A 15,015-nucleotide genomic window follows, 5' to 3' on the forward strand; every position below is an offset into this window, starting at 1 on the left:
CTTTTCAGTCTTACTATACATGCTTAGAAAACAACAACAGATTTTGGTTGCAAAGAAGTAGCTGTTTCTTTGACAAACAAATGGTAGTCTTAATATTAATATATTATTATTTTCCTTTAATCTCTACCTTGTGATCTTTCTCATCTTGTGGTGGTTCCCATACAATTCCAATTCAGTTTCTCATTCCTGCCTGCCCTGCTTTGAGGGAAGAAAACTCAAGAAATGATGGGAACTATTAGTCTGCTTATTGAAGTGTGTATCTTTGAAGAAGGCCTTCTGTTAGCTGGTTTGGAGCAGTTAAAACAGAGTCATTGCAAGGCTGGCTGTGGTGGCTCATGCCTGTAATCCCAGCATTTTGGGAAGCTGAGGCGGGTGAATCATAAGGTTAGGAGTTCAAGACCAGCCTGGCCAAGATGGGGAAACCCTGTCTCTACTAAAAATAGAAAATTAGCCAGGCGTGGTGGCGGGTGCCTGTACTCCCAGCTACTCGGGAGACTGAGGCAGAGAATTGCTTGAACCTGGGAGGCAGAGGTTGCAGTGAGCTGAGGTCTTGCCACTGCATTCCAGCCTGGGCGACAGAGCGAGACTCTGTCTCAAAAAAATAAAAAAACAGAGTCATTGCAAACAGAATGTAATGGCGGGAGTGACTCTCCTCACTATATGAATGTTACCTGAATCAGTGTTCAGAAGACACAATAAAAAGACTATAGATTTGCAATCTGTAACCGTGGCTTCAATGTGGCTTTCTGTTGTGGAGATATATTACTGTATTTCATTCCCCAATCCTGAGTAGTCATGAAAGGATGTATTTCTGTTAATATCATAACTTTTGTAATTTATTGTTATTCTTTCTATATTTTGTTCTTTATCAGCAAATGCTATTAAATGTTCCTAGATCGTACTTAATCTTCTTGCTCCATCATTTCACTGTTTCTCCTTTTCAGTCTTTCTATTGGTGAAATTTTAACTTTCCCTTTGTTAAATAATTATAAATATTTTCAATGTTCTACGTGACAGAGCTTGTACTTTTTATTGAGGAATTCTAAGTTACTTGATTGGTTTGTTAATTTGTTATAATTCATCTCATGATTTTTGCTGTTTTTATCTACTACTATTGTGTGTTCTTGAACACAAAACTTCACTTTTATGTGACCTAATGCCACTTTCTACCAGCTTTAGATTTTATTTTTCTTGCAGAGTCTTAACTGTTCCAGAAATAAATATCTCTCTTTATATTTATCTACCTTGTCTTCTACCTTTTTTAATCTTTTCTGAAATGAAACATAAAGAGTTAAATTCCTTGACCCTAACTAAAGCAGCCGCATAAGACTGTTGCTATCCTACTTTATCTTCTCTACAGCACTTATTATTATATGGAATGATTTGTTTTTATGTTAAGCATCTGTCTATACTCCCCTATCACCAGCACTGGTAAGTTTCTTGAAGGCAAGGACTCAGTCTTGGACACACCCAGAAAGGTGTGTGTGGCATGTTATAGGTAAATGTTTGGCTACTGACTCACTGTCTGCAAAAAGAAAGATTAAATGTGTAACTTTTGATGTATGTATCATAGTTGGAATCATTTTGTGAACTGATCTTTTTAGTCTGTCGCACATTTTGAAGATTAGCAGCCATGTGAATACATCTACACATATGCTATATTGATATTTTCAATATTCTACATGACAGAACTTGCACTTTTTATTGAGGAGTTCTGTCATGTAAGTTAAGTTGATCAGTTTGTTAAATAATTATCCTTACAATATGTGACTTTTTCCTACAATAACATTTTGAGATTGAAAATAGCATTTGAAAATTAAAAAGAGCATACCTTTTATTGAAACTTGAATGTTTTCGAAAAATAAAGTCTTGCCAACTACCTTGTCATTATCCAGAAACCAAGGAAGAAAGCAATGGAAAGTTCCAGCAACAGTGATAGTGATTCAGGCACATCATCAGACACCTCAAGTGAAGGCATTAGTAGTAGTGATTCAGATGATCTAGAAGAAGATGAAGAGGAAGAAGATCAAAGTATTGAAGAAAGTGAAGATGATGATTCTGATTCAGAGAGTGAAGCACAACATAAAAGTAACAACCAGGTATAATTTTTTTCATGGACAGTATCCAAACATTATTCATATTTAGAAATTAACTGGTTTATCTTGACTCTCAAAGTCTGTAGTTTTAAAGTTAATCATTACTTTGAGTTCATACTTTTGCCCAAGAAAGAAGATGAAGAAATATTTTTAAAGGGACATATGGTATTTCTTTTATGAATTTTTAGATTTTTAGATATTATCATAAGGCATTAGGAACACTTTTAAAGTATCCGTTTTTATCTCCAGGTTTTACTGCTTGATAATCTTTATCTTAATAGATGTTAGGAACTTACCTTTTCATTTTTATTTCTAGGTGCTATTACATGGTATTTCAGACCCAAAAGCAGATGGACAGAAAGCAACTGAAAAAGCCCAGGAAAAAAGAATACACCAGCCATTACCTCTTGTGTCTGAATCCCAGACTCACTCATCATTCCAATCCCAGCAGAAGCAGCCTCAGGTTTTGTCACAGCAGCTTCCATTTATTTTCCAAAGCTCTCAGGCAAAGGAGGAATCTGTGAACAAACACACCAGTGTGATACAGTCTACGGGATTGGTGTCCAATGTGAAACCTTTGTCTTTGGTAAATCAAGCCAAAAAGGAAACTTACATGAAACTCATAGTTCCTTCTCCTGATGTTCTTAAAGCAGGGAATAAAAATACCTCTGAAGAATCTAGTTCATTGACCAGTGAATTGAGATCCAAACGGGTGAGTTACAAATTATTTATACAAGAATTTTACTACTAGAAACAGATAGAGCTTCTATATTGTCTTATAATACACAAGTTTAAGTTAAATTCTACCCTCATTTTTATACCTTCTTAGTCTCCAGGAATAGAATATGTACATCAGAAAACTAAATGTCTCTCATTTTATATTCATATATGTATCTGTTTAATGTATTTTTGGCAATGCAATCATGTTATTCCAGCTCCCCTGCAACCCATTCCTAAGATAAGCCCCCACACCCAAGATCTAAGGATTTAGAAATAAGGGGATAAGTATGTTTGAATAAGACAAGCTTCACAATTACTTGGGTTTAAAATTAATGTCCTTTTTTTCCTAATACCAATTTTTTTTTTTTTTTTTTTTTTGAGACAGGGTCTCAATCTGTTGCCCAGGCTGGAGGGCGGTGGCTCAATCTCAGCTCACTGCAACCTCCACCTCCCGGATCCAAGTGATCCTGCTGCCTCAGCCTTCCTAATAGCTGGGACTACTGGCGTGCGTCACGACACCAGGCTAATTTTTGTGTATTTAGTAAAGATGGGGTTTCACCATGTTGGCCAGGCTGATCTCGAATTCCTGACCTCAAGTGATCTGCCTGCCTCGGCCTCCCAAAATGCTGGGATTACAGGCGTGAGCCACCACATCCAGCCAAATATATTCTCTTTCAAAGAAATGGACTCAAGTAATTTACCTCTATAGTTCTAGAATGTATACATTTTAAGTGTAAAAACCCTTCATAAAGAATCACTTTTCTGGCCAGACATGGTGGTTCACACCTGTAATCCCAGCACTTTGGGAGCCAAGGCAGAAGGACTGTTTGAGCCCAGGACTGTTTGAGACCAACCTCCGCCACATAGTGAGACCCTGTCTCTACCAAAAAAAAAAAATTCCTTTGCCATTCTTAATGAATTATATGAAATATAATTTCTACTTACACAAATACTGGAAACACTCTTCAGAGAATTTTCTCATCTTTGTTTTTCTTGCTGTTGATTTTACTACATAGACTACCTTCATATGTCCAGCAAAATTCTAATAATTAAATGAGTATTGCTTTTTATTCTAGAATCAGCCTAGAGTAGCAAACCATTATGTTTGAACACAATATTACAAACATTATCATTAGGCAACTTAATTAGATAACACTTGTAGAGCATTTACTGTTTGCCAGCCATTGTTTTAATTGCTGAACATACATTAACTTATTGGTCATAACATCTATGAGTGCTACTAATATTATCCTCATTTACAGATGATAAAATTGGACATTCACATTAGACTCAACTCTAAAAGATTACCTTCTCTTTGTCAGTACCTGTCATTGAGTTAGAGGTACCTACCTGCATCCCTCATTAGTTCGTTATTTTCTTAAAGGTTATTTAATCACTGAATCCTTCAGTACCCTTACACTGAAGACAATGTAACTTAAATCCATATAGATTGATTGAATACATAGACCAGGAGTGGAATTTTGTAGATCTTATGTCAGCTTTCTTTTATCAACTTTTTTTTTTTTTTTTTTGAAGCAGAGTCTCACTCCGCTGCCCAGGCTGGAGTGCAGTTGCGGGATCTCGGCCTCGGCTCACTGCAAGCTCCGCCTCCCGGGTTCACACCATTCTCCTGCCTCAGCCTCCCAAGTAGCTGGGACTACAGGCGCCCACCACCACACCCGGCTATTTTTTCTGTATTTTTAGTAGAGACAGGGTTTCACCGTGTTAGCCAGAATGGTCTCAATCTCCTGACCTCATGATCCACCCGCCTCGGCCTCCCCAAGTACTGGGATTACAGGCATGAGCCACTGCGCCCGGCCCTCTTTTATCAACTTTTATCTGGAGGACTTTTTGTGATCTGCAGGGTCTCGGGGAGCAAGAGCTTGGAGGTAGGACAGGTTTTGGAACTCGTCTCCTCTTCCCGTCCAAATGGGTTTGTTTGTTTTTTTTAGGCAGAGTCTCGCTCTGTTGCCCAGGCTGGAGTGCAGTGGCGCTATCTCGGCTCACTGCAAGCTCCACCTCCCCGGCTCAAGCATTCTCTTGCCTCAGCCTCCCAAGTAGCTGCTACTACAGGCGCCTGCCACTACCCCCAGATAATTTTTATATTTTCGGTAGAGATGCGGTTTCACCATGTTGGCCAGGCTAGTTGCAAACTCCTGACCTCAAGTGATCTGCCTGCCTTGGCCTCCCAAACTGCTGGGATTACAGGCGTGAGCCACCGCGCCTGGCCCCAAATGGATATCTTAAAGCAGCAAGAGGTTTGCTACTATACAGGTCTCAAATTTCTCTCCATCTCCTTTTTACACATCACCCCTGATTTTTAAAATGATAATATGTGTACTATAAAAGAGCAATTTGAATAAAATATAGAAATCTTTGGCTGTTATTAAAAACTTATTGGTGTCAATATATGGGAAGTGATTCTTTAGAATTACAGTGAGGAACACTGTAATTGTTGCAGAAAATTAAAATACAAAACTAAAGGGACTTTGGTTTTTATGGCCCTTTGGACCTGTATATTTAGAAGGAAAACTTACTACCTATAAAAAAAGGTTACAAAATTATTACATAATTGTGTTCTAACAGACGAAATCACTCATTTTTCTGCTGAAAATTTAAATCTTGTATATATTAAAGTATTTTATGTAAGAATTTTGCTATAAAATTACATCGAAAAAGTACATCTAACTAGTATAATTTTCCGTAATTTACTGAATAATTACTAATTAAGCACTTTCTCTTTGTAAGATATTGCCTTAGGTACAAATATTTTGTGACAGTTTTTATTTGCAGAGATTATCTTAATTTCTAAACTAATACAGCATAGTTGTTTTTCATAAATGAAAAAGTTTACATTGCTTACTGCTTGTTAGTACTGGTGCTTTAAAATATTTAATAAGTATTTTAGGCTGAGTGCAGTGGCTCATGCCTGTAATCCCAGTACTTTGGGAGGCCAAGAGCAGGTGGATCATGTGAGGTCAGGAGTTCAAGGCCAGCCTGGCCAACATGGTGAAACCCCTTCTCTACTAAAAATCCAAAAAAAAGGCTGCGTGCGGTGGTTCACGTCTGTAGTCCCAGCACTTTGGGAGGCCAAGGCAGGTGGCTGACAGGGTCAAGATATCAAGACCATCCTGGCCAACATTGTGAAACCCCATCTTTACTGAAAATATAAATATTAGCTGGGTGTGGTGGCATGCGCCTGTAGTCCCAGCTACTTGGGAGGCTGAGGCAGGAGAATCGCTTGAGCCGGGGAGGCGGAGGTTGCAGTGAGTCAAGATCGCGCCACTGCACTCCAGCCTGGAGACACAGTGAGAGACTCTGTCTCAAAAAAAACAAAAAACAACAACAACAAAAAACATTAGCCAGGTATGATGGCACGCGTCCGTAGTCTCAGCTACTCAGGAATCTGAGGCAGGCTTGAACCCAAGAGGTGGGGGTTGCAACGAGCCAAGATCGTGCCACTGCACTCCAGCCTGGGTGACAGAGTGAGACTCTGTCTAAAAATAATAAGAAGAAGAATAAATACAACATTTATTAAGTATTTTATATAACGTTCCATCAGCATTTACACTTGCGAAATCTCCATCACAAATCTTTGCTGATTTGAGTGTTAGGAGCCCAAGTCTGATGCTGACAACACTGCTGATTTTAATTTCAAGGCAATCATTTTCAATGTAGAATTTTACCTTAGATTAAGAAATTCTACTCCTTCTGTTAACTGAAAAGATCTTAATAATTCTTCTGCTGCTTATTTTTATGTAATATTTTAATCATAGTAGCTTAATAAAAATCATGATTGTATTGTTTTCAAGGAGATTCTAATAGTTAAATAAGTTTTTATTTCTTTATAGACATAAATTTTATGGCTTAATGGTTTATAATCTTTTCCAAGAAAATTGTATTTTTCTAAATTGTTTACTCTGGAATGTTACTATGCAAAGGCACACTAAAGTAGAACCCACAGAATGTCCACTTCCACCAGCTTAGTGTCTTAAATCTTTGCTTCAAAGAAGTTCTTGCTCAGGAAGTTACTCATTCAGCAACCTAAAATTGTTTTTTGAGCACATACCAAGCACAGGGTTCTGAGCAATGTCTTAGGAAGACCATAAAGGTGAATAAATGAGTGTTTCTACCCTGAGGAATTTATCAAAGATTTTAAGTTATCTCCTTAGAGATTTCAGGCATATAGGCATATGCTATGTATACTAAAGATGGTGTGGCATAAGAGTACATATAGTCGCCAACTTAAACTTGTTTGACTTGCCTGGGCGCAGTGGCTCACACCTGTAATCCCAGCACTTTGGGAGGCCGAGGCAGGCGGATCACAAGGTCAAGAGATCGAGACCATCCTGGCCAACATGGTGCAACCCTATCTCTACTAAAAATACAAAAATTAGCTGGGCATGGTGGTGCATGCCTGTAGTTCCAGCTACTTGGGAGACTGAGGCAGAACAATCGCTTGAACCCGGGAGGTAGAGGTTGCAGTGAGCCAAGATCGCACCACTGCACTCCAGCCTGTCAACAGAGCAAGACTCCTTCTCAAAAAAAAAAAAAAAAGACTTGTTTGACTTATGATCTTTCAACTTTACAATGGTGCAAATGCTATACACATTCAGTAGAAATCGGTACAATAGTCCCTTGATGCTGGGCAGCAGCAGTGAGCCACAGCTCCTGCTTGGCCACATGACAATGAGGGCAGACAACCGATACTCTACAGTGTACTGTGTTAGTAGATTATTTTGCTCAACTTTAGGCTAATGTAAGTGTTTTCAGTATATTTAAGGTAGGCTAGACTAAGCTGTGATGTTTGGTAGGTTAGGTGTATTGTATCTATTTTTGACTTAATGATATTTTCAACTTTCGATGAGTTTATGGGGCAGTCACCCCATGGCAAGCTGAGGAGCATCTGTATAAAGAGGTAAAGGAGCTCAAAGGAAAGAGGCAAAGAATGCTGGGAAATTTGGAAAGCTTCTTGGTTTGGATCTTGAAGAATAAACAGTATTTTGTCAGCTTGAAATTTCTTTTTTTTTTTTTTCTTTTTTTTTGAGACGGAGTCTCGCTCTGTTGCCCAGGCTGGAGTCCAGTGGCCGGATCTCAGCTCACTGCAAGCTCCGCCTCCTGCCTCAGCCTCCCGAGTAGCTGGGGCCATAGGCGCCCACCACCTCGCCCGGCTAGTTTTCTGTATTTTTTAGTAGAGACAGGGTTTCACCGTGTTAGCCAGGATGGTCTCAATCTCCTGACCTAGTGATCTGCCCGGCTCGGCCTCCCAAAGTGCTGGGATTACAGGCTTGAGCCACCGCGCCCAGCCTGTCAGCTTGAAATTTCTAAGAGGAGGCTATTTCATGCAAGAAAATGGTTTTAGGTTTGGATTATTGTGAAAATGGAAGCAACAGTAAAGCAAGGAGGATAGTCAAAAGGCGTATAATTTTTAAGGGGTAAAAGCTAATTAAATTTTATTTAGTTACAGCCGAAATGTAGCAACCAACTAGTCATAGCTGTTGCTACTTTTACAGCACTTGTATATCATGATTTAAATTTGTGTGTGATATGATAGCTGTAATTTGTTTTCAGATATTGAAAGCAAATAAAAGCAATCTTTGTTTTGTGGTACATTTTGTTGTGTTTTTTAACTTATGTTTCAACAGGAACAATATAAACAGGCATTCCCATCACAGTTAAAGAAACAAGAGTCATCTAAGAGCCTGAGGAAGGTTATTGCAGCTTTGTCAAATCCAAAAGCAACCTCTAGTTCACCAGCACATCCAAAACAAACATTAGAAAACAACCACCCAAATCCATTCTTGACAAATGCACTTTTAGGTAATCACCAACCAAATGGAGTTATTCAAAGTGTCATTCAAGAAGCTCCTCTAGCACTTACTACCAAAACTAAAATGCAGAGCAAGATCAATGAAAACATTGCTGCTGCAAGTAGCACTCCTTTTTCCTCACCTGTAAATTTGAGTACAAGTGGGAGAAGAACACCTGGCAATCAGACACCTGTAATGCCCTCTGCCTCTCCCATCCTGCATAGTCAAGGGAAGGAAAAAGCAGTTAGCAATAATGTAAACCCGGTGAAAACACAGCGTCACTCCCATCCTGCAAAACCTTTAGTGGAACAATTCAGAGGAACAGATTCAGACATTCCCAGTAGTAAAGATTCTGAAGATTCAAATGAGGATGAAGAGGAAGATGATGAGGAAGAAGATGAGGAAGATGATGAAGATGATGAATCTGATGACAGCCAATCAGGTTATTTTCATTTTAAAATTTAAAGTATTTCTCTAAATGCTATATGAACCAGACATTTTAAAGCATTTCTTAATTCAGACTTAAAATCACTGTGATTTACTGTGTTTCACAGAGCTTTGTGCATTTCTATAATGAGCTCGTAAAATACAGGAGTAATTGATACTGGAAATCCTAAGTCAGATTCTCAGGTTAGGATGAATACAAATGATGCATAAATTAAGACATAATTTCATCAACTTGCTTAATTTTTATTTCATTCAGGACCACTCTTCTTTAATTTCTTCTGCTACTTGTTAAAATGTATCACCAGGTGTTTTGAACAAAGATAGAATTATAGTCATAGTCATTCAGAAAGTACCAAAAACCTAAATCTCTATGAATGTTCCATCAATAACAGAAAATTTGTTAAATAACATATAGATGACTCTCTGATTTAATTTTGAGTCACTTTTTTTTTTTTGCTGGATCGGGGGTTAACTTCTTTGCATTTTTATTTTCCTTCCCTCTCCTCATTCCACAGAAGATTGAAAACATAAAATACAAGAGAGCTTAAATTGTGAATACAAAAATGAAATACGTATTATAAACATTTGTGGATTTGTTACTGGTCAACTACAGATTCAACTAATTTTTTTAGCAGCTAATCTGAATAGGAAAATATACTCAGCTGTACAATTTATAGTGTCTATAAGTTAAAAACAAACTTCGTGCTCAGGGTAAGAACCACTCTTCCTGGGGTTTCCATAAAACAACTTTGTATGATAGATCATAAATATCAATATTCATTACTTTAAAAACTAACTTTTATAATGAATTTCAATATAGGCAAATGATATCACACAAACCAGAATTCCACAGAAGCTATTGTTCTGTGAACTGTGAGGAAACAGTCTAAGTATTACTCCTATGTTTATCAAGTTTAATCTAGTAATAGATTTTACATATCTAGAGGAACGGATGCATCATACATAGAACTACATAGCTAGAACAAACTTAAATTATTGAATTATCCTACTATAATTATTTCTGTAGGCCTAGTTTTTTGAGAGGCCGGAAAAGCCTGATGAAGTCTTGTATGTAAATGGAAAAACTGCAGCCAAAAAACCAAAAATCTCCTGTTGAAACTGGTTTTCTTTTACTCCAGAGCCCAAATGGAAGTATGATGGTAGTTCCAGATTTCTCTTTCTCATATTTGACTTACTGTACTTCATAAGCTATTGGAATCTGTTAGTTTGAATAGTCAATTTAATCCCCGTTTACTTTAGTTTCTCCATTAAATAAAAAATTATTTTGACACCAAGCAGAACTCATCATGTGAATAGTGTCACATGAGAACTGTTTTATGATTAAAGTGTTGAGTAAAACTTACACTTTAAAAAAATTTTTTTGAAGATTTATATCCTGCATACACTGTTCCCAAATAGCTTATAACATTTACTCTGTAGGAAAATTGCTCATTTGAGTTCTCATTCACAGTTGCTGGTTCCTGAGCTAGTCCATTTAGATACAAACTGCAAATTATTGGTGATTATCTAGTTATAATATACAAATGCTTCTTTTACTTCCCAGAATCAGATAGTAATTCAGAATCAGATACAGAAGGATCAGAAGAAGAAGATGATGATGATAAAGACCAAGATGAATCAGATAGTGATACTGAAGGAGAGAAAACTTCAATGAAACTGAATAAAACAACTTCCTCTGTCAAAAGCCCTTCCATGAGTCTTACAGCTCACTCAACACCTCGTAACCTCCACATAGCAAAAGCCCCAGGCTCTGCTCCTGCTGCCTTATGTTCTGAATCCCAGTCACCTGCTTTTCTTGGTACATCTTCTTCCACACTTACTTCAAGCCCACACTCTGGTACCTACCCTTTATTTTTATTATTCTAAAGTAGAAGTCAAACCATAGCAAGAATTTTTATTGATAGAGTGTTCTGGAGATGATCTCACTGGAATCAAGATTAGAGTTAGATTTTAGGTTGGCTAAGGAAGGTCAGCATGTATTTTCAAAGAATATGACTTATAACCTGGTCTTTTTTTTCCCCCTGATTTTCCAGTTTAAGGATCTGATTAATGACGGTTCTTTTGGTTTTGAACCTTTTCTGCTTTTGTGTTCAGTTTGTGCTTCTAGAATGTAGAATTTAATTGACAGTTGGACTTTTTTGTACACTTGACCCTTGAACGCAGGATTTAGGAGCACTGGCTCCACACACAGTCGAAAATCTACGTGGAACTTTTGGCTTCTCAAAAATTTAACTGTTAGCCTACTATTGACCAGAAGCCTTACTGATAACATGAATAGTCAATTAACATATGTTGTATGTGTTCTATGCTGTATTACAATAAAGAGAAAAGACAAATGTTAGTAAGAAAATCATAAGCAAGAGAAAATATATTGACTCTTCATTACGTGGAAGTGGATCATTATAAAGATCTTCATTCTCATCTTCATGTTGAATAGGCTGAGGAGGAGGTGGATTGGTCTTGCTGTCTCCTGGGTGACAGAAGTGGAGGAAAATCTGAATATAAGTGGACTCACACAGTTCAAACCCATGTTGTTCAAGGGCCAACTGTACTTTATAAAGAAGCTCACTTGGTTACTTAAGATGCTATCTGCCCAACATGTAGCCAGTGTCGTTTCTATTAGAGAGTAGCAATCTTATTCCATTAACATGCCATGTCCTTTTTTTTCCTATTTGACTTTTTATAAATTCCTAGAGGTCTTCATTAAACATTTCTACATTTAATATTCCAAAACTACTCTCAGTTCTCATTCCATGTCTAAGAAAATATAGATGTATACAGTAAAATATTTTGTTATTTTACTTATTTCATTCTCCTCTTGTCAATTTCTAGCTTTGCTTTCATTTACCACATACCAGTATGATAGCCTACTAATTTTAGATGAGTTTATTTATGTTTGTGAAATTTGATCTCGGTCTTTGAAAATTTTTACATAAAATCATAATCCTGATTCTTGGTGGTTTAGGTTAATTAAAAGACCTGGTAGTGTTTTTGACTATGGATGTATATGGACATAGAAATTAAATCATCTTTAAATGTATGAGCCAGCTGTTGAAATTTTTCAGCATCCAAAAACTCATATTTCCAAAGTCAACAATTTAAAAAAGTTTTCTGAAACCTCTTTCTGTCCTGCTTCTCTAGCCATTTCTTTAATAACAAAATGAGAGGAAAGGTATATATTTTTACCTTGAATTGTATTTTCTTTAGAGAGAAAAACTAGTTATTCTGTCATTCAGACCTAAAAGAACAAAAAAGCCCCCTGCCTTATACAGTGTTTTATTGAAAACCATCTAAAAATAATGTATAAATTATAGAAATACACTAAATAATCCAAGTCATTAATATATACTTTTTAAAAGAAAACTTTCTAAATGATCAAGATTATTATCTCTATTAATGAATTTTTTATATTAACCAATTGAATTTTTTTAAAGGCACTTCCAAAAGAAGAAGAGTAACAGATGAACGTGAACTGCGTATTCCATTGGAATATGGGTATGCAAAATAAGGTTTCCCTTTTTCTTTTTCCCCCATATATTTATGCACGTTTGATGTATACTTGATTTCTCCTTCTCTACAATTAATAAAAGAAGTACATAGCTGCATAGTATTTATTAGAGCAGAAGAGCCAGAGCAAAGGGCAAGGAATTTGGTATATCAGAAAACTGAAATTAATCCTGTTTCCTGGAGGTATGGCAGAGCTGGGGTGGGATGATACAGCCAAGTAGGAACATGACTGATAAAGAACCAAGAGCAAATCAGATGGCAAAGGGCAGGAGTACAGCGAGATTGTGAGAAGTTTTTGTGAAGATAGAATTAAAGGACAGTAAAAGCTACTTTGGTCAAAATTGAGGGACTCAACCAGAGTTTGGCTAAAATGGTTTAATTAGAAATGACAGCTTTTAGACTGAATGTATGTGAACCCCAACCAGCAGAGAGCCAGGTTTACTTTACTCCTCCGTTAAAGCTTTTCAGATGTAAAAATCACTATACGTTGACACGTTACTGAAATGTCAGAGTACCCAAAGTAATCAATTACGATTTCTAAGCATTTTGATGGAGTTTAATATATAAATTGAATAATTAATTTTTTAGTTGAATTAGCTAGAAGTCTAAATAATTTTGACAGTTAATATATTTGGGTTGTTTGAGGAGTTTTTGTTTTCATTTTTCATGTTTTCTAGAGAACATGTATACTTTAACTTATTTTTAATTTTTAAAAGCTGTCTTAAAATTAAGTATGTTATAACCTTCATTTCTGTTATGTGTAGCTGGCAGAGAGAGACAAGAATAAGAAACTTTGGAGGGCGCCTTCAAGGAGAAGTAGCATATTATGCTCCATGTGGAAAGAAACTTAGGCAGTACCCTGAAGTAATAAAGGTACATACTTTTCACCAAATAATGTACATTTGGTGCCTATTAAGCATGATCATGTACAAAAAAAAGTGTACTCCTTTCTCAGATAAAGTTCCTTGATACTAAATATTCTCTTGTATGGGACTATTGTACTTAACCTAAATTGATCTCCTATAAATTTATAGCCCCTTGATAGAATATGCAAAACATTAGTGTCCTGAAGCTAGCTATACATCAAAGCTGGGTTGTAATTATTAAAACCTGAAGTGGAAAAATATGTGATTTTTTCAGTATCTCAGCAGAAATGGAATAATGGATATCTCAAGGGACAATTTCAGCTTCAGTGCAAAAATAAGAGTGGGTGACTTCTATGAAGCCAGAGATGGACCGCAGGTATCCACTTTTTAAAAAGTATAGTCTTTGAACCAAAAAGTAGTACCATAACCTAAATGAAGTAAATTTCACTACACTCTGGAGCATTGCCTTTCTTTAATTAGTTCATATGGCTATACATATAACTTTGTGGTAAGCACTCATTAAGGCCTCAATTAACTATGTTTCAGTAACAAGGAGCTTTGACATAATAGGTATCTTTTTCATAAATAAGTAAATTTTTTCTGTTTTTATTAATTCAACCAATAACTTTACAATTTATATAGGTATAAAAGCATCTGCATATTCATATGAAATATAGGAAAACATTAGTTTCCTGAAAAGTACAGCTAGTTTTAAAAACTAATTTGAATATGAAGACCCTATTATAATCAGTCAGTCCAAAAGAGGATATATATGTCCTAGTGTTTTGGAAGAATCTTGTCCATTTGATTATGCCACACTATATGTTGCATTTTCACAAGTTTGATAAGTTTTTTTGTCATTTCTTAAAACTAGGTGAATGAAATTTCTGGTTTTTGCAGAAATTCAGTTTTTACATTAATTGGTGCACATTTCTGAACATATCACCACAGCTCCCTTTGAGCTTATAGTGTTAAGTATACATCCTCACTAGTCAGCAAAAAGAACCCACCAAGGAGATCTCATTTCCTATATGTTTTCTTTAATGCTTTCTCTTTGTTCCTTAGTTGTATTCAGCTGCATGTGCTTATTATTCCCTTTAGCTGCATTGAAAGGGGTCCCAGTTAAGGAGTGATGAGACCTAGATTCTTGTTAATCTGTGAAATACTCTTGTAATTCTGAACAGTGACAAAATAGTGCCCCCTTTGCCCACAACTTTGTTATCTGCCAAATAGAAACAATTTTAATATATATAAATATATTACACTTCTGTCTCATAGGATTATGGCAAGATTAAAATGAGATCATATGCATAACAATGTTTCAAAAAGGCTAAAATGCTCAGCCACCTAAAGTTGATATTTTCCTTCTTCATTGAACCTGTCTCTCTTCTGTCCCATCATAATGCATAGAAAAAATTTTTTTGCCAATTAATATTTTCTTTGTGAATAGGGAACTTTTCTATCCTATCTTACCCTTAAATTTTATGATTTAGAAATGGAAAAGGTCTCCCTCATTCTGTAAGAGGTTTATTTTGAGTTTGGAAGCTT

At 36.4% G+C, this 15,015-nt stretch overlaps 1 protein-coding gene across 1 annotated transcript in view; it reads left to right on the top strand.

Moving 5' to 3' along the window:
* BAZ2B (bromodomain adjacent to zinc finger domain, 2B) overlaps window positions 1-15,015 on the top strand; it is a 423,086-nt gene that overhangs the window by 294,890 nt on the left and 113,181 nt on the right. Inside the window, exons 10-16 of the mRNA XM_011991581.1 lie at window positions 1,896-2,099; window positions 2,413-2,808; window positions 8,462-9,068; window positions 10,638-10,931; window positions 12,529-12,589; window positions 13,366-13,474; window positions 13,742-13,843. Of these exons, the coding sequence (XP_011846971.1) occupies window positions 1,896-2,099; window positions 2,413-2,808; window positions 8,462-9,068; window positions 10,638-10,931; window positions 12,529-12,589; window positions 13,366-13,474; window positions 13,742-13,843 (1,773 nt within the window). The remainder of the gene's footprint in view (window positions 1-1,895; window positions 2,100-2,412; window positions 2,809-8,461; window positions 9,069-10,637; window positions 10,932-12,528; window positions 12,590-13,365; window positions 13,475-13,741; window positions 13,844-15,015) is intronic.

Source organism: Mandrillus leucophaeus, unplaced genomic scaffold, assembly GCF_000951045.1.
Source record: "Mandrillus leucophaeus isolate KB7577 unplaced genomic scaffold, Mleu.le_1.0 Scaffold110, whole genome shotgun sequence".
In the NCBI taxonomy this organism is placed as follows: Eukaryota; Metazoa; Chordata; class Mammalia; order Primates; family Cercopithecidae; genus Mandrillus; species Mandrillus leucophaeus.